This window comes from Cherax quadricarinatus, chromosome 18 (assembly GCF_038502225.1).
Source record: "Cherax quadricarinatus isolate ZL_2023a chromosome 18, ASM3850222v1, whole genome shotgun sequence".
NCBI lineage: Eukaryota > Metazoa > Arthropoda > Malacostraca > Decapoda > Parastacidae > Cherax > Cherax quadricarinatus.
The window spans coordinates 20,985,739-21,006,726 of NC_091309.1; the positions used below are offsets into that span (position 1 = coordinate 20,985,739).

At 41.6% G+C, this 20,988-nt stretch overlaps 1 protein-coding gene across 3 annotated transcripts in view; it reads right to left on the minus strand.

Annotated features, from left to right (window-relative positions):
• The window catches only part of for (cGMP-dependent protein kinase for), a 1,322,775-nt gene that overhangs the window by 132,477 nt on the left and 1,169,310 nt on the right, over positions 1-20,988 (minus strand). For all 3 annotated transcript variants that reach the window (XM_070086331.1, XM_053777365.2, XM_070086330.1), the window contains one exon: positions 9,206-9,269. In XM_070086331.1, coding sequence (XP_069942432.1) covers positions 9,206-9,269 — 64 coding nt within the window. The remainder of the gene's footprint in view (positions 1-9,205; positions 9,270-20,988) is intronic.

Consider the following 20,988-nt stretch of genomic DNA (forward strand, 5'->3'; position numbering starts at 1 on the left):
GGATCATGTACTCAGGATCAGTGGAAGGATCATGTACTCAGGATCAGTGGAGGGATCATGTACTCAGGATCAGTGAAGGAATCATGTACTCAGGATCAGTGAAGGGATCATGTACTCAGGATCAGTGGAGGGATGATCACGTATAATAAAATAAAACACGACAACTGTGGTATGTTTACTGATTTTTTTTCAACTAATCAAGTGTATTTGACAAAACCATCAAAAACTAAAAAACAATCCAGAGTGCGGTCCACCTACACCTCGTACTAACCTGACAATATGCAAATCTTGTATATCAGTCTTCTGGGTGTTGCTTCTGCATGCAAACACATACAGACCTAAGTTTTATGCAAATATCTTTGCCTAAGACGCCGCTTGTAACAATAGGGTGACAAGCCGGGGCGCAAGACAATGTTCCCAGGTGCCTGGTGTAAAGAGATGAAGCTATTTTATTACAGAACGGCTTTTTCTGACCAGGACATTGTGTGTAGTTAACCCTCGTCAGGATCTTTAGGTGTCCAGCTGATCCAACCACAACACAACACACGTAGCATGTTAATGTTTCCATCCTGGTCCCTTGCATGCCAAGCACATTCCTTTGCACTATTTCGCTGTTGATGTCACCATTCAGTGCAACTATCATTTAGCTGTTGATGTCACTATTCAGTACAATAATCATTTCGTAGTTGATATCACCATTCGGTATTTTTTTTTTTTTGCTATATATGCTAACCCCACTGTATCTAAATACATTGTTTAGGATTGGTGACTGTAATGTCGAGAATATTTAACCAATTATAACATACAGTAACATCACTAAATGCAATAATATATGAAGATGACTTTAGGTAGTTGACCAGAAAAGGGAACTACCGAGAAAGACTGAGGAAGTAGATATACCACAAAACAATGTTCACATTATGATATCCTCGTTTTTTAAAAGTTTTGGCCCTTCAAGGGAGGTGGGGGCAGATGGTGCTGAGGAAGGGCTCTTGAGTCAGAGAATTATGGAGGTAAATCCTGCGAGCTCGCTGGTAAACCGGGCAATCTACAAGAAAGTGAAGTACCGAAAGAGGGACCCGACAAACCTCACAGAGAAAAGCTAGCCTTCCCTTCTTTGGATCAAATCTGATTTCCTAATACCCAGATTTAGCGCTTCCCCATGAACATCATAATAATCCAAAGGTCTTGAACTTTATTATAAAAACAAAACCGACGTTTGGCTAAGAGGCTGGGTTGGTAACCGATGAACCAGTATAAACCACTACAAAAGTTCTCCCCACGACTAGTTCTTTCATCACACAACAGAATCCGGGTGCTAGTTGGCAGTAGAAGCTCTACGCATGAGTGAAGATCAAGGGTTTGGAGTATGGAGGTGCCGACAAGAAGTTAAAAAGACATATAGAAACAGGAACCTTTATTAATACGAGATTCACCACGAGGCTATGTCAAATACTTCATATTCTCCTTTTGCTACATGTCTTCTTAACCAAGATCAAGGGTGAGACGAGGTACAAAAGGAGGTAGACAATTCACTCACTGTCCGCTTTGGATAGCCTATTAATTAAGACTCAAACGTCAACTTCTGTTCATAAAAGTATCTCGCTGACTGTTGACTCTTCCTGCTAAGAATGAGCTATTACACCTTATAGAAGTGTCCGAGAGGAAATCTTTGTGGTGTCACTTCTCTCTTTTTTTTTTATACATCACCTGTCTCCTATCAAGGTTAGGTGAACCAAGGAAATATTAATACTTACTAATTCCATAGTTGTCTTGTCTGAGCATACAATACTTACAATTAAAATGATCCAACGAACCGTAACATCCCCACCCATCCTTGAGAGTGTAGGCACGGTACTTCCTACCAGCACCCCTCAAGGAAGGTTCCTTGATGTTGGTGAGGGGCTCTTGATTTAGGAAATTGGATCTGTGCTCCAGTTCCCCGAATTAAGCCTGAATGCCTTCCACATCCCCCCCCCCCAGGCGCTGTATAATCCTCCGGGTTTAGCGCTTCCCCTTGATTATAATAATAATAATTCCTACCAGCAGAACTAGAGTACTATACGTCACTACCACATTTAAAAATGTATAGAGCACGAACATATGTTTTCTTACACTTAGTTACAAATTTATACTGTACTAATAAACACTACCATGAGCATCATTATAATATTGGCATACCTTACCTACGAGAAGACTATGACATGCAATACCTGGGTATCTTTCATTTAAAACGTTTCGCCAACCAGCAGCTTTATCAATTAAATACAGAAGTAATTTGAAGGTGTGGAAACTGGAGACAGTAGATGAAAAAATCGGCCCCTCAACCTTGCAGAACTATACACAGAAGACAGATAGAAGACTGGGTAATCAATCTCTCAGCCTTATCAAGATTAAGGTACAGAACACCGGCTTCCTGGTTGAGGAACTAATTACCTCATCAAACCACGGAACGGGAGGGGGTTGAACCCATGGCAAGTGAGTTCTAAAACTCCAGGACTCACTTGCCATGGGTTCAATCTCCGCCCGTTCCGTGGCTTGTTTGCAACCATTTTATGACGATTTCGTGAGTCATGATTACCTTCTCTTCTGTTTATATTTCTGTAAGGCTGAGAGACTAATTATCTTATCTACTATCTCCAGTTTCTACACCACATCACCTCTGCGTTGAACTGATAAAACCCCTGGTTTGGTGAAACATCTTAAAATAAAGATATCCAATGTTGTATGTGTCTCATTCTTCACAACTACGCTGCTGGATGTATATTCTATTGTCATGCGACCGAACAAGTTACAAGGTTTCCAATCTTGGCGCTATGGATCAACAATGAATGAACTGATCTTAAACAAACTCACTATAATTGTTTTTTAAGGTCAGAGACTGTGCAGGATGGTATCATTGACAATTATCTAAAATAACGTTCTTGCAAAACTGCTTTACAATTATTTTGCCATACTATTTATAAGCTTCGCAACATCTACTCTAGGTGTGAATGCTTATCTCTGCCCTAGGAGCAGACTCTTGGAATTCGTTACAAAAATAAATTATCACAGGCCTTTAATATCCTATAGCGACGTTCCAGATATGCGATGGTACTCTCAAAAGCAAGATTGCCATACACAAAGTCAAAATACTGATGTTACTTACGACAAAGTGGCTTTTAGAGCGAGACCCTCCTGCCTCTACGACAATGTTTTAAACTCTATAAAATAAGCAAAATGTGACATAATATATGCGGACTGCGCCACTATGTACTTTAATGCTGAAAAAAGTCGTTAGAGAGAACTCACTCGTAGATGCTAAAAAGTAAATATTTCATGCACAATGACATATTACCCATCTATCACGTGTGTGAAGAAAGTGTCCAGAAGCTCACCGGAGGTCCTTCAGTCATAAGGTCACTTAAATGTGACCCCGTTACCCTACCCAAGTCACCTAACACCACCTGCCATTTACCCTTCACACCTATCATCACCACCTGCCACGTATGCCATTACAGCACCGCCAGAAGTATTCTCCAGTCAACCATGAAATTGAATCTTGAGTGGGAAAATGATCACGTCCGCTGTTGTTAAAAGACGGGTTATTAGACGTACATGTTCTACCTTGACTACACCCATCAAGCCCTCAGGGCTCGCCTCCTCCCAGGGGATCCACAAAGTCCGTTTCCTCCCATGTGACCCACACTACTCCGGAACAGTCAACCATTTGACTGTCTTAGCAACACTGAAATACTGTTATTAAAAGAATGAACTGAAATTTGAGAAGAACTGGTGGTAGTGGTGGAACATAAGGATCACTGCAGCAGGTTTACTGGCCCATGCCAAGCAAGTCCAAGTCACTCCCACTCCAGTAATAAACAACAATCAATGAATAAGCATAAGGATGGACGGGAGGCTCGAACTGTGGTCCATAAAATAACAGGGTGGGCCTGTCAATTTATCTCTCAGTCCACAAAAGGATTCGAACCTGCGCACTATGCATCAAGGTACACAGTACTTTTGCCACAACTATGTCTACCGCAGTGTCTGACACCAGGTGATAAATAGTACAAAATATACCGACACGATAAAACTTAGAGCTCTGGGTGAAACGTCGTCAATAAAGGATCGCATTATACTGCATCTGTTTCTCTTTCTCCTTAAGGTTTACACTTGTATACATTTTTTTTATTTTATTATCACACTGGCCGATTCCCACCAAGGCAGGGTGGCCCGAAAAAGAAAAACTTTCACCATCATTCACTCCATCACTGTCTTGCCAGAAGGGTGCTTTACACTACAGTTTTTAAACTGCAACATTAACACCCCTCCTTCAGAGTGCAGGCACTGTACTTCCCATCTCCAGGACTCAAGTCCGGCCTGCCGGTTTCCCTGAATCCCTTCATAAATGTTACTTTGCTCACACTCCAACAGCACGTCAAGTATGTATTTAGTTATCCTTTCTAGCAAATGATTTATACATCTGGCAAAGGTTTAGACCATCTGTCAGAAGTTACCCTCTGGCAGATGGTTTACAACAGGACCTTCAGCCGTTATTAATATCTCAATTATCTTTCTGCTAACCAATCATGAATTACCCAAACAGTAAGGTCACCCAAACAGTGATGTTACCCAAACAGTAAGGTCACCCAAACAGTGATGTTACCCAAACAAACAGTAAGGTCACCCAAACAGTGAGGTTACCCAAACAGTAAGGTTACCAAAACAGTCAGGTTGCCCTAACAGTGAGGCTATCCAAACCGTAAAGTTACCCTAACAGTGAATTACTCAAACATTGAGGTTACCCAAACAGTGAAGTTACCCTAACAGTGAATTACTCAAACTGCGAGAATATCCTAACAGTGAGGTTAACCAAAGAGTGAAGTTACCCTGACAGTGAGGTTGCCCAAACTACTGATTTTGAAGCTTCTCATTTGTTTGACTATTCTTGGTGTTGGTCCTGTGACCACCCTGCCTCCCTTTATGTCAAGCGGTCCACTCTTCCATCTGCAGTTTTTAAGATCTTGACTTACTCTGCGCTGCCTCAGTGTCCAGGATCCAACATAGCTGTCCTATACCATTTTAATATTCACTCTGTCAGACACTGCAACACAATGGTATCTTGGTACAGAACAGAAAACAACTTGGACAACTTCTACTAGTGAGAATGGCTGGATTTGAGAGGGAGGTGACCTCCCAACAACTACATTCTTATCTCTACTAGTGGCCTATATCTGACCTCCTGGCGGTATATAAGGCTCCATCCTGTCACTTCAACTCCATATTGTTTCAGACTATGGAACGATACTCTTCTCCAGACTGAGGGACTGACCACCTCAAAACTTCAAGGGTGATGGACTGATTACATCGTCTTCATGTCTCTTTCTATCAACTTTTCTGTACTCTACTGAAGAAGCCTACTGTGTAGATGAGGGCATAAAGAGCGACATCGGCAAGTTTGCCGATGACACCAAAATAGGCCGTCGAATTCATTCTGACGAGGACATTCGAGCACTCCAGGAAGATTTGAATAGACTGATGCAGTGGTCGGAGAAGTGGCAGATGCAGTTTAATATAGACAAATGCAAAGTTCTAAATGTTGGACAGGACAATAACCATGCCACATATAAACTAAATAATGTAGTTCTTAATATTACGGATTGCGAAAAAGATTTAGGAGTTCTGGTTAGCAGTAATCTGAAACCAAGACAACAGTGCATAAGTGTTCGCAATAAAGCTAATAGAATCCTTGGCTTCATATCAAGAAGCATAAATAATAGGAGTCCTCAGGTTGTTCTTCAACTCTATACATCCTTGGTTAGGCCTCATTTAGATTATGCTGCACAGTTTTGGTCACCGTATTACAGAATGGATATAAATTCTCTGGAAAATGTACAAAGGAGGATGACAAAGTTGATCCCATGTATCAGAAACCTTCCCTATGAGGATAGACTAAGGGCCCTGAAACTGCACTCTCTAGAAAGACGTAGAATTAGGGGGGATATGATTGAGGTGTATAAATGGAAGACAGGAATAAATAAAGGGGATGTAAATAGTGTGCTGAAAATATCTAGCCTAGACAGGACTCGCAGCAATGGTTTTAAGTTGGAAAAATTCAGATTCAGGAAGGATATAGGAAAGTACTGGTTTGGTAATAGAGTTGTGGATGAGTGGAACAAACTCCCGAGTACAGTTATAAAGGCCAGAACGTTGTGTAGCTTTAAAAATAGGTTGGATAAATACATGAGTGGATGTGGGTGGGTGTGAGTTGGACCTGATAGCTTGTGCTACCAGGTCGGTTGCCGTGTTCCTCCCTTAAGTCAATGTGACCTGACCTGACTAGGTTGGGTGCATTGGCTTAAGCCGGTAGGAGACTTGGACCTGCCTCGCATGGGCCAGTAGGCCTTCTGCAGTGTTCCTTCGTTCTTATGTTCTTATGTTCTTAACTGTTGCATATGTGTCTTACCTAACAACCTGTCGGTATTTTATACCATTTTAATATTCAGAGCTGTCCTAATCATCTCATGAAGTGGAAAGACGGGGAAATGGTTCTAAAATAGAGCTCTGCAGGACGTATCTGGAAGCAACTCTTAATTCAATTACAGATACCCAAAACAATTGCGAATTCAAGAATCCTGGACTGTCTACTATCTCTATATCATTTCAGCAACGGTATACAATACCAACAAGTGGATAAGACATTTGTGCAACACTGGTTATCTGAATTATTAAGACGTTCTGGCAATTAGTGGCTTTTATCAACTGAATACAGTTTATGTGCTGGAGACAGTAGAAAATGAGGTTACCATTCCTTTAGTCTGGAGATAATAGACGATGAGGTTATCATTCCTTTAGTTTGGAGACAGTAGACAGAGAGGTAATCAGACTCCAGTACACAAGTGTCCGTTCTCCTGCATCAGCTTCAAAATGATCAAGACTCGTAGAGTGAATATCTGATTACCTCCTCTCCTGTCTCCAGTTTATAGGCTCTGTACCGAATTGATAAAGATACTGGCTGGCGAAAAACAGTTTTCCTGATAAAGATACTCAGGCGTTTCACAGGTGTCTTGTTTATCTATCAGCTGCAGTAATTGTGCCAACCATCATGGTAACTGCGAGACCTCCACTATAGCGTCATTTTATTTGTTACTGTAATATGAAAAAAGTGTAATGGAAATTGAATAGCACTTGCAAAAAGCCTTTATAATACGTTACACAGTATTGTTTTTAGTATTGTTTATTCTCGGTGCCTGTCTTTTTATAAGAAAATAAAGACAGTATTTTGCCTGCATTTTACATCCCTTTTCATGTTTCTTTTTTATATATGTGAAAGGACGAGTCCCTAATATCTACAGTCGACGTTGCTCTTACATCCGGCGAACATTTTCCTAATAAAGAGAAGTAAGTCTAGCTTAGCGGAGACAAGAGCTTGAGTGTTACATACGAGACACGACACCACTAAAGTAGTTCAAAAAGGCACACGCAGAAAAAAGAAGACCTTTATTAATAAGATGTTTCATCTACATGAGACTATTATGTGCGTAATATATGTCTCGTGTAGGTGAAACATCGTATCAAGAGAGGTATGATTACCTTGCATATGTGTAGAGAACTTAGGATAACCCAAAAAAAAAGTCAGACAGAGCGACTTATTTCCTGTTTTGGACGTTGTCTTAATAATAATCTGTTTAATTTGAGCATCTTCCACTCGCAATTAAACCGTGTATTATGTTTGTTTTAAGTTGTCAGTGCACCGAGGATTGTGATTGTTAGAACTCTAATGAGTGTAAAAATAAAATTTTATGTTGTGTAGACTCTTTTAATTTAAATGTGTAGACTAACCATCAGTAAGTTACATAATTCTAACGGGCTACATCAGGCGAATACTGAGGTGATTAAATGAAATGAGGGGGAGAGAGTGGAGAGGAGAGGAGGGCAAGTCAGAGATGTATATGGAAATAACAGTGAGAGCGGGAATAGGTGGTAACAGCCTTGTGCGGCGAGACAAGCTTGTGGTCCATCCATGCAGTGTAGGTGGGAACAGTGACCAAAGGAGGGAGAGGTGAGAGTGAAGGTGGAGGTGAGTGAAAGAGAGAGGAGTGTGTGTGAAGGACACCATGAACATGTCTTCCAAAGCTCCCCCTCCTTCCCAACAGTCATCCGCTACTACTCTCCATCTTAAGGATATCGACCTTTCATAATGATTCAACAAGAGAGGGGGAAAATAAGTCACAATGACTGTTGGGTTATCCTAGATTAAAACTATTGTGTATCACCCCTGTATAACTTTATCTATATTTTTTATGTACTGTCAATATTTATAATATTGCATGCAAACTTATTTTTATTCAACATGAAAAACTTATCTTAATATCCAAGTCATAACACCAACCTGGTGTTTACAACCCCACTGGAGGTCCACCTTAACTGATGGCAGAATGGAAATATATTTATATCACCTTCCTCCTCCTCCTCAGCCAGCCAGCTTCATCACCTCCGTTCTTTCCCAATTTCCTTTCAAGCATTTTACAAACTAAATAAATTACAATAGTCTACACATTTAAATTAAAAGAGTCTACACAACATAACATTTTATTTTTACACCCATTACAGTTCTAACAATCACAATCCTCGGTGCACTGACAACTTAAAGCAAACATAATACACGGTTTAATTGCGAGTGGAAGATGCTCACAATAAACATTATTATTAAGACAACGTCCAAGACAGGAACAAACCAAGGTGTGACTTACAACACAAGTAATCACAGTGTGAGGCCGCTGCTGCATCATCGTCTCTTAATGAACCAGATTAATCAGACTAGATGCTACTTAGTGCTGGGTATAGTGTCTGTACGGTGATGGCCGAGCTGAGCCGATGACCGGGATCAGCTAATGACTGGGCTCAGCTGATGGATATTAACGATCAACTAATGATTTGTGTCATTAGTCTTTATTTAATAGTCAATTGTGTTGCAGCGAGGTGCTAGCGCATCGCAGGTGTCACCGTCGACACTGCTTACTACATCACCAGGTAATTCTTAAAATTTCTATCAAGTTCCACTAAACTATGCCAAGTACGAAATTTGCCTAACAACCACAATTATATGTTACCAGAGGCGAAGACTCACCTACCAACCACAATCATACAATTCTAGCGACGTGAGTATTGATCATACAGCTGCATGGTGCTCCTAGCTACAGAATTTAAGGTGGTGACTTACCTCTTCTAAAACGTCTGCGATCTTGATGAGGGTTTCTTCTTGCAGCGTCTGGAACGTCGGTACACTGTAACACAGGTCAGAACACTCAATCAGTCGTAGATAAGAAATTACAAACATTTCATGAGAAAATAACTAGATAAATGAGAGTCGTCTTTCATTCCCTCCCCTCACACAGACGCTGAAATTACACACAGTTGTATACTAAAGAAAAGCAGAAATATATTCATAAAAAAACACTAAAATCAAAGGGGCAGACATTTGCTTAATATATATATATATATATATATATATATATATATATATATATATATATATATATATATATATATATATATATATATATATATATATATATATATAAACTGGAGTTTGGGATGATCACCAAGATTCGGCCTTAAAATCGCCTTCTGCAAGAAGAAATGAAATAGCTATGAATTTTCTTTATGCTAGCATTTTATTTTGCACCAAAATTAACCTAACATAACATTACCCAAATTTACACAGATAAATGAGTAACGAATCTAAGAATTTCTACAAATATTTCCGTTTTCCTTAATTTAAAGATAGCTACCTTAAGTGACACGGAGTTATATATGTGGTATAAATACCTGATACTACAAACAACATGAAGATTAAGACACATGTGCAACAGTTGGGTATCTTCATTGTCGAAACGTTTCGCTTACACAGTAGGGCTTCTTCAGTCACATACAGAGGCAGCAGGTGTAGTAGTGAAATAAACATGATGTAATCAGTCCATCAACGAACAATACAAAAAAACTGACAATATACTAAGAGAAATTATGTGGACGTCAGTCTGCCTTGACGTGACACAGAGGTGTGGCGGGCGTCACTCTGCCTTGACGTGACACAGAGGTGTGGCGGGCGTCACTCTGCCTTGACGTGACACAGAGGTGTGGCGGGCGTCACTCTGCCTTGACGTGACACAGAGGTGTGGCGGGCGTCACTCCGTCTTGACGTGACACAGAGGTGTGGCGGGCGTCACTCTGCCTTGACGTGACACAGAGGTGTGGCGGGCGTCACTCTGCCTTGACGTGACACAGAGGTGTGGTGGGCGTCACTCTGCCTTGACGTGACACAGAGGTGTGGCGGGCGTCACTCCGTCTTGACGTGACACAGAGGTGTGGCGGGCGTCACTCTGCCTTGACGTGACACAGAGGTGTGGTGGGCGTCACTCCGCCTTGACGTGACACAGAGGTGTGGTGGGCGCCGTCACTCTGCCTTGACGTGACACAGAGGTGTGGTGACCGTCACTTTGCCTTGACGTGACACAGAGGTGTGGTGGGCGTCACTCTGCCTTGACGTGACACAGAAGTGTGGTGGCCGTCACTCTGCCTTGACGTGACACAGAGGTGTGGTGGCCGTCAGTCTGCCTTGACGTGACACAGAGGTGTGGTGGGCGTCACTCCGCCTTGACGTGACACAGAGGTGTGGTGGGCGCCGTCACTCTGCCTTGACGTGACACAGAGGTGTGGTGACCGTCACTTTGCCTTGACGTGACACAGAGGTGTGGTGGGCGTCACTCTGCCTTGACGTGACACAGAGGTGTGGTGGCCGTCACTCTGCCTTGACGTGACACAGAGGTGTGGTGGCCGTCACTCTGCCTTGACGTGACACAGAGGTGTGGTGGGCGTCACTCTGCCTTGACGTGACACAGAGGTGTGGCGGCCGTCACTCTGCCTTGACGTGACACAGAGGTGTGGTGGCCGTCACTCTGCCTTGACGTGACACAGAGGTGTGGTGGCCGTCACTCTGCCTTGACGTGACACAGAGGTGTGGTGACCGTCACTCCGCCTTGACGTGACACAGAGGTGTGGTGGTCGTCACTCTGCCTTGACGTGACACAGAGGTGTGGTGACCGTCACTCCGCCTTGACGTGACACAGGTGTGGTGGCCGTCACTCTGCCTTGACGTGACACAGAGGTGTGGTGGCCGTCACTCTGCCTTGACGTGACACAGAGGTGTGGTGGCCGTCACTCCGCCTTGACGTGACACAGAGGTGTGGTGGTCGTCACTCTGCCTTGACGTGACACAGAGGTGTGGTGACCGTCACTCCGCCTTGACGTGACACAGGTGTGGTGACCGTCACTCCGCCTTGACGTGACACAGGTGTGGTGACCGTCACTCCGCCTTGACGTGACACAGGTGTGGTGGGCGCCGTCACCTTCCTACATAATACCCAACACTGAATAACGACTTATCACATCTAAGCACTTAAAACTGAGTGAAAAAACAATGCCGCGCTTTTCATTCTTGACGCATGCGTGCACCTTAAGTGGTCCATTTTGACGCATGCGCGCACCTTAAGTGGTCCATCTTGACGCATGCGCGCACCTTAAGTGGTCCATCTTGACGCATGCGCGCACCTTAAGTGGTCCATCTTGACGCATGCGCGCACCTTAAGTGGTCCATCTTGACGCATGCGTGCACCTTAAGTGGTCCATCTTGACGCATGCGCGCACCTTAAGTGGTCCATCTTGACGCATGCGCGCACCTTAAGTGGACCATCTTGACGCATGCGCGCACCTTAATTAAGTGGTCCATCTTGACGCATGCGTGCACCTTAAGTGGACCATGTTGACGCATGCGCGCACCTTAAGTGGACCATGTTGACGCATGCGCGCACCTTAATTGAGTGGACCATGTTGACGCATGCGTGCACCTTAATTAAGTGGACCATGTTGACGCATGCGCGCACCTTAATTAAGTGGACCATGTTGACGCATGCGCGCACCTTAAGTGGACCATGTTGACGCATGCGCGCACCTTAATTAAGTGGACCATCTTGACGCATGCGCGCACCTTAATTAAGTGGACCATGTTGACGCATGCGCGCACCTTAATTAAGTGGACCATGTTGACGCATGCGCGCACCTTAATTAAGTGGACCATCTTGACGCATGCGCGCACTTTAAGTGGACCATGTTGACGCATGCGTGCACCTTAATTAAGTGGACCATGTTGACGCATGCGCGCACCTTAATTAAGTGGACCATCTTGACGCATGCGTGCACCTTAATTAAGTGGACCATCTTGACGCATGCGCGCACTTTAAGTGAACCATCTTGATGCATGCGTGCACCTTAATTAAGTGGACCATCTTGACGCATGCGCGCACTTTAAGTGAACCATCTTGACGCATGCGTGCACCTTAATTAAGTGGACCATCTTGACGCATGCGCGCACTTTAAGTGAACCATCTTGACGCATGCGTGCACCTTAATTAAGTGGACCATCTTGACGCATGCGCGCACTTTAAGTGAACCATCTTGACGCATGCGTGTGCACCTTAATTAAGTGGACCATCTTGACGCATGCGCGCACTTTAAGTGGACCAACTTAAGTGTTCTCGGTTATCACAGGGAAAAAAATGTTCATACGGCATTCCACATTTTTCTCGGAAGTTCCCATTATTATTATTATTATTATTATTATTATTATTATTATTATTATTATTATTATTATTATTACATGGGGAAGCGCTAAACCCGTAGGGGTCATATAGCTCCTGGAGTAATGGGAAACTTTCAGGTTTTATCCAAGTGCAGGGAAGATCCATATATTCATATATATATATACATACATATATACATATATATATTATATATATATATATATATATATATATATATATATATATATATATATATATATATATATATATATATATATATATATATATATATATATATATATATCGTGCCGAATATGTAAAACTGGTCAATTAGCAAGAACTCATTTAAAATTAAGTCCGTTCTAAAATTTTCTCTTATACGTTTAAAGATATATTTTTTTCATTAATGTTAATGTAAAAATTTTTAATTTTGCACCAAAAGAATCTTAGAAAACTTACCTAACCTTATTATAACAAGAACAATTTATTTTAGCCTATCCCAAATAAATATATTTTAGATTTGTTTACAGTAATTTAAGAGTAAACAAACACAGTGAAATATATTTTTTTCGTTAGGTTCAGATTGATTTTGGCGAAATTATTGCATACACAAATTTTCACTTGTCCTGTATGGCAAGATGAACGTTGCTATTTAAGCCAAGATCGCAAATTCTGCCTATTCGGCACGACATATATATATATATATATATATATATATATATATATATATATATATATATATATATATATCTATATATATATATATATATATATATATATATATATATAATATATATATATATGTATATATGTCGTGCCAAATAGGTAAAATTGGTCAATTAGCAGGAATTCGTTTAAAATTAAGTAATTTCTAAAATTTTCTCTTATACGTTTAGAGATATATATTTTTTTCATTTTTGTTAATGTAAAAATTAATATTGTACCAAAAGAACCTTAGAAAACCCACCTAACTTTATTATAACAAGCGCAATTTAATTCAGCCTAATCCAACTAAATATATTTTTGATAAGTTTATATTAGTCTAACAATAAACAAATACAATGAAATATATTTTTTTTCGTTAGATTCAGAATGATTTTTGCGAAATTATTGCACACACAAATCTTCGCTTGCCCTATTCGGCAAGAAGAGTGTTGCTATTTAAGCCCAAATTGCAAGTTTTACCTATCTGGCACGATATTTATATATATATACATGCATACATAATTTTTATTGTTTATTCTGCTAAACGACCGTCGCTTTCAGGCGAAGGTGGTCGATACCACATATATGTAAGATACTGCAGGCAAATACTGGTCAGCCACACCTGTTAACAGGTCAGCCACACCTGTTAATTAACAAGTCAGCCACACCTGTTAACAGGTCAGCCACACCTGTTAACTGAAGTACAGAGGAAAGAGCAAAGAGACAGAGATACAGAATTACTAAGTACTAGAGACATGGGAGACAGGTTGACGCTCGAGACATGAAACATGGGAATATAATAACGTACTACAGTATGAATATAGTTGAAAAATGTTGTGAACTGCATGAGGAAGGTGTGAAAGCAAACTATGCCCAGCTTCGCTTGGTAGCGCACTCAGCTCACACACTGGGTGTCCGGGGTATGATACCCGGTACGGGTGGAAACGGTTGGCATGTTTCCATATACCTTCTGTCCTTGTTCACCTAGCAGTAGGTAGGTACCTGGGTGTTAGCCGACTGTTGTGGGTGGCATCCTGTGGGATGATGGTATACCTTACATAAGGCTGGGCTTTGAAATAAGCTGAGGTAGTATAAAAGATCTTTGTAAAAACTGATTTGTGTAAAAAACAAAATATACTAGTGACCAGAGGCTAGAAGGAAGTAACAGAGTTGGTGGATGGAAGAAGCAAGGCCAGGAGCTGTGAACTGATCCCCACAAGGACAAATCTGCGGGTAAATCTACTTGATTTAGCTAGAATAAACAAGACGGGTTCATCATGTGACGATCACGTGGTAGTGAACACGTGTACATGCTACTGGGTCTCACCCTCCCTCTTAACCAACCTCCAGAAAAGTGTCAACAGAGAAGAGGAGCGCAAAAATCAACGTTATGACGCAAGAGTGACGCAAACTGCGTCATCCGCTAAGCAAACGAGGCTGAATGTCCTTCACCAGTGATCCTCACGGGTCAATGTCCTGTCAATTATGCTGGTGACAAACATATTTATTTATGGGGAGGCGCTAAATCCGTAACAGTCATACAGAACCTGGAGAGAAGCGGGTGAACAGAAGGGGTGGTGGATATTGCCATCAGGTTCCTTGGATCAAGACCTCTTCACCAGCATTAAGGTGTCTCCCATTTAGAGAAAGGAAAATTAAGACACTGCGTACCATTACAATGGTGATATAGTGTACTGTGTGGTGATGGTGATATAGTGTACTGTTTGATGATGGTGATATAGTGACTGTGTGGTGATGGTGATACAGTGTACTGTTTGGTGATGGTGATATAGTGTACTGTGTGGTGATGGTGATATAGTGTACTGTGTGGTGATGATGATATAGTGTACTGTGTGGTGATGGTGATATAGTGTACTGTGTGGTGATGGTGATACAGTGTATTGTGTGGTGATGGTGATACAGTGTACTGTTTGGTGATGGTGATATAGTGTACTGTGTGGTGATGGTGATATAGTGTACTGTGTGGTGATGGTGATATAGTGTACTGCGTGGTGATGGTGATATAGTGTACTGCGTGGTGATGGTGATATAGTGTACTGCGTGGTGATGGTGATATAGTGTACTGTGTGGTGATGGTGATATAGTGTATTGTGTGGTGATGGTGATATAGTGCACTGTGTGGTGATGGTGATATAGTGTACTGTGTGGTGATGGTGATATAGTGTACTGTGTGGTGATGGTGATATAGTGTATTGTGTGGTGATGGTGATATAGTGTACTGTGTGGTGATGGTGATATAGTGTACTGTGTGGTGATGGTGATATAGTGTACTGTGTGGTGATGGTGATATAGTGTATTGTGTGGTGATGGTGATATAGTGCACTGTGTGGTGATGGTGATATAGTGCACTGTGTGGTGATGGTGATATAGTGTACTGTGTGGTGATGGTGATATAGTGTACTGCGTGGTGGTGATATAGTGTACTGTGTGGTGATGGTGATATAGTGCACTGTGTGGTGATGGTGATATAGTGTACTGTTTGGTGATGGTGATATAGTGTACTGTGTGGTGATGGTGATATAGTGTACTGTGTGGTGATGGTGATATAGTGTACTGTGTGGTGATGGTGATATAGTGTACTGTGTGGTGATGATGATATAGTGTACTGTGTGGTGATGGTGATATAGTGTATTGTGTGGTGATGGTGATATAGTGCACTGTGTGGTGATGGTGATATAGTGCACTGTGTGGTGATGGTGATATAGTGTACTGTGTGGTGATGGTGATATAGTGTACTGTGTGGTGATGGTGATATAGTGTACTGTGTGGTGATGGTGATATAGTGTACTGTGTGGTGATGGTGATATAGTGCACTGTGTGGTGATGGTGATATAGTGCACTGTGTGGTGATGGTGATATAGTGTACTGTGTGGTGATGGTGATATAGTGTACTGCGTGGTGATGGTGATATAGTGTACTGTGTGGTGATGGTGACAATGTATATCTAACCTACAGTGTCAATGGAAATAAAACACTAGTAACTTAAACTTGCTTGTAACAGATACAAGTAACTTAAACTTGCTTGTAACAGATACAAGTAACTTAAACTTGCTTGTAACAGATACAAGTAACTTAAACTTGCTTGTAACAGATACAAGTAACTTAAACTTGCTTGTAACAGATACAAGTAACTTAAACTTGCTTGTAACAGATACAAGTAACTTAAACTTGCTTGTAACAGATACAAGTAACTTAAACTTGCTTGTAACAGATACAAGTAACTTAAACTTGCTTGTAACAGATACAAGTAACTTAAACTTGCTTGTAACAGATACAAGTAACTTAAACTTGCTTGTAACAGATACAAGTAACTTAAACTTGCTTGTAACAGATACAAGTAACTTAAACTTGCTTGTAACAGATACAAGTAACTTAAACTTGCTTGTAACAGATACAAGTAACTTAAACTTGCTTGTAACAGATACAAGTAACTTAAACTTGCTTGTAACAGATACAAGTAACTTAAACTTGCTTGTAACAGATGCAAGTAAGGGATGACGCTCTCAGACACTAAACAAAGCCAGACAGCGGCCTGTAGTAAGAAGAAGAAGAAGAAGAAGAAGAAGAAGAAGAAGAAGAAGAAGAAGAAGAAGAAGAAGAAAAATAATAATGAGGGACTGGGCGCAGTAAAAATTTATGTAGAGAAACGGGCTACTGAATTTGTATTTTATGAAGCGCTAAATCTGTATGGATCATTCAGTGCATTTTGTGGTGAGACAATGTCCACCGTCCCCTACACATGGCCCGGTATCTGACCAGTCAGGTTATTACGAGGATTCCAGTGTGAATACTGAGAGGCTCTGAAACCCTGTGTTAATCTACAGCAAAGATGTACGAAAACATTTAGACGGGGAAAACACCAGACAGTTAATAAAAGAAAGCATTTAACACTGTAGTGAGCCTCAATAAGGGAGGCGGGCAAGATTTTTCAGATCACAGGCCAGCATCCATGATATGAGTGCTGTTTAAGGTTATACCAAATATAATCACCTCAGGTTCGGTACGTGGGCTAGATGAGATCCGTCACTGAACACTAGACAGGGAAACTTCTGCCTCACCAAGTTACTAAAACTTTATGGAGAGGTGAGAAAAATAAACCGAACACGGGTGCTTTCCGGATGATAGGTGTGTCGCTAGGAGTTACAAAAATGGGGTTTAGTAACTCCAGGAATAACTGAAGCAAATGAGATGATAATGCAGAGGTGAATACCAGGATGGGTAAAAGAAAATAGCAGCCTCCTACCCTACAGGATGAGTAATATGATTCATTACTCAGATATATGTGTAAACAACCCGCCAGAGGGATGGCAGTTGCTAAATTCACTAAGTGATTCAACCTGGAAGGTTATTAACACTTTCGACTATAATGGTTAATGGGTTTTAAGCCTATCTATTACACGAGAGTTATTACGGCTCACAAGAATACTTTAATTACTAAAAAATAGGGATTAAAGTATTCTCAGCATATATACGATGAGAAATAAACACGTGTGTGTGTGTGTGTGTGTGTGTGTGTGTGTGTGTGTGTGTGTGTGTGTGTGTGTGTGTGTGTGTGTGTGTGTGTGTGTGTGTGAAGTTATGGAGAGACTACAAGTACAAGATAAATTCGAGACAGGTGCAACACTTGGGTATCTTTATTGTGGAAACGTTTTCGTCACACAGTGACTTCATCAGTCCAGTACAAAGAAGAATAGAAGGAGACTGAGGTAATCAGTCAATGGACTGATTACCTCGATGCCAGACTGAGGGACTAATTACCTCAATCTCCTTCTGATATTCACTATTCTTACACAAATAACCCGCACATAAAAGAGAGAAGCTTACGACGACGTTTCGGTCCGACTTGGACCATTGACAAAGTCACACTGACAGAGGTGGAGCAGGACGGCTATTTGTGTATCGTTCCAGTCACGGTATTGTGCCTTTTTGTTATTCACTATTCTTCTTTGTACTGAAATGATGAAGTCACTGTGTGGCGAAACGTTTCCACAATAAAGATACCCAAGTGTTGTACATCTATCTGATTTAACCACAGTGAAGCTGGGAACTGGGAAAAGACAATGGCGACAAAATACCAACTGAGGGGAAACGAATTCCAGTTATCAGCCCGAGCAAAGACTTGGGAACAGATATTTCACTAAACACTTCTCCACGACGTTCTTTGACATTTAAATCTGAAGACAGAGCATCAGAGATTTAAATAATAATCTCCAACTGGCTGGATTTGTTGTCCCTGATGATGGAACATTATTGACACAGTGAAAATAATGCAGAATAAAAGTGAGAGAAAATATGATACATGGGTAATTACACAAAACGGAGAAAAATCTTGACAGAAGGGGTGAGGGTTGGGTTAGGGCGATGGTGGTGGTGTGGGAGGCGTGGTCGAGGGTGCTACACGAGGTAGCAATTGCTGAGCGGTGAACATAATGTCAAGGACACACCCGCCCCTCCCTCCTCAACCTTTCGTCCCCTTCGGGGGTACCGAGTAGCTGTGGTCAGACCGTTCAGCTCACAACCGAAAGGTCCTGAGTTCGAGACCCCAAATGTCCGAAAGGAAGAAAATAGCAAATTTTCCTTACAGCTCTGCCTGCTGCCAGTGCCTACCCAACTCCTGCCAGCTAGGAGTTGACAGCTTTGCTGGCCGGGAGATCACTTCTGTGATCGCATCGAAATCTCTCGCCTCCTTACTGATAATTCTTGAGGGCATCACCCCCCTTCTCCCACCCTGCCCAGTCTCAGACATGCCTCCTGGTTGATGGCCTGATCACTCAGGCTGTTGGTGCTAACAGAGCGCAGCCCAACGTAGGCACAACAGCCCAGTTGATCAGGGGCCTACTTGAACTTCTATGTAATACTGAATGCTAAAGCTTCTTATCCATATTAATGCTTCGACCATCAGAAGGATTTTTTTCTAACCACGCTCATTTTCGTCCGGAACCAAAATAACAATATATAATATTTTTTCCCCCATGTTTGTCCGGTGTCAGTGTAACACTTTGGTGTCGTTGATGTTGACATTTTATTTACCGAGAACGTCACTATATTTTTGTGGCTACTTGTTTACGATCAATTTATACCGAAGAACATTTTATTTTTTGCTGACTTCGAGCACCAGATGGTGTGATATCCAGAGAAACCACCACTACAACACTGATGTTGGACCAATGTACACACAAAAAACCTCTGTCAGCTGACTCATTACAACACAGGAAACGCAGTAAAAATACACAACAGTAACTTCCACACCTGATACATCGTTACATTCCATGTGGATAAACGGTTTAGAAAACGACCAGTTGATAAAGGAGACACGTGCAACATTTGGGTATCTTTATTCTGGGAACGTTTCACCAGTCAGTGGCTTTTTCTGTCCAATGCAGAGAAAGATGAAAGATGAGGAGGAGTTTGAGGTAATCAGTCCCTTAGCCTGGAGTCGATGTGTTTAGTCCATCAATCTTGTCAAGAGTAATGGACTGAGCAAATCGGCTCCAGGACGAGGGACTGATTACCTCAAACTCCTCCACATCTTTCACCTTTCTCTGCAATGGACTGAAGAAGCCACTGGCTAGCGAAACGTTTCCATAATAAAGATATCGATATGCTGCACAAGTGTCTTCATCATCACATTCCATGCTACCTAATACAGTTGTGACTTGCGCACCTTCAGGTAGGTAGTTGTTGAGACTGAAATACTATCTTGATCTGGGTGATCATTAAGTGTTCTTGGCAATAAAAATTCAACACGTAAGAACATCCAAGGTAAAATTAGCAAACAAAAAATACCAGCATAAATTAGCAAACAAAAAATACCAGCATAAATAAACACAAACATCAACACATCATGGTAAAGTAACCTAAAAAAAAAAAATCCCCGAGATCCCTACAAGCACCCTGTTAATTTAAAAAAATATATATGTAAATGAAAAGACTTAAGTTGTATGCTCACAGTTAAAATGTGTTCCACAGTCAGCTGCTGGCCACAAGCTGCACAGAGGGAAGAGCAGAAGCACTCACACAGAGGTGGCTATGGATAAGATGTGTGTGTGTGCCTGGTCCTGATAAATGAGGCACATGTGCAACATCTGGGTATCTAAAAAATATACCCAAATGTTGCATGTCTTTTTTATCAACTTGTCTGTTTTCTAAATCATTTATTCACGTTACTGTTCCTCAATCATCAGTCTTCTCGAAGTGGCGATTCCTGTTCCAGAAGGTGGCCCACGTTCCGCTGACACCCTGCAGGGCCCACCGGGCCTGCCACTTCCCAAGAACATATCTGTGTATGTGGCCCATAAAGTCATTAAGGCAGTAATCTGTTGTACAGGTAGCTCGTTTCAGCATTTTTTCCCTCCACATCTGCCGGTTATTTTCCGGGACACCAACATGTTCCATGCAACAGCAGAATCCAACATCCTTGTTTCGTACGTGAAGACGGGCTAACCACTCTAGGATCTTTCGGACCACAACGTGGACAGAACCATACAGGGTCAGGACAGAGCACAATGGGAAACTGAGTATATAACTAAACGATATCCAACTAAACCAGCTATCAGGACGATAACATTTATTTTAAATCAGTTGCAAACGCTAAAAATGTTTGTTATCTAACTGCTGGGGAACAGGTGGCATTCAAGATCTC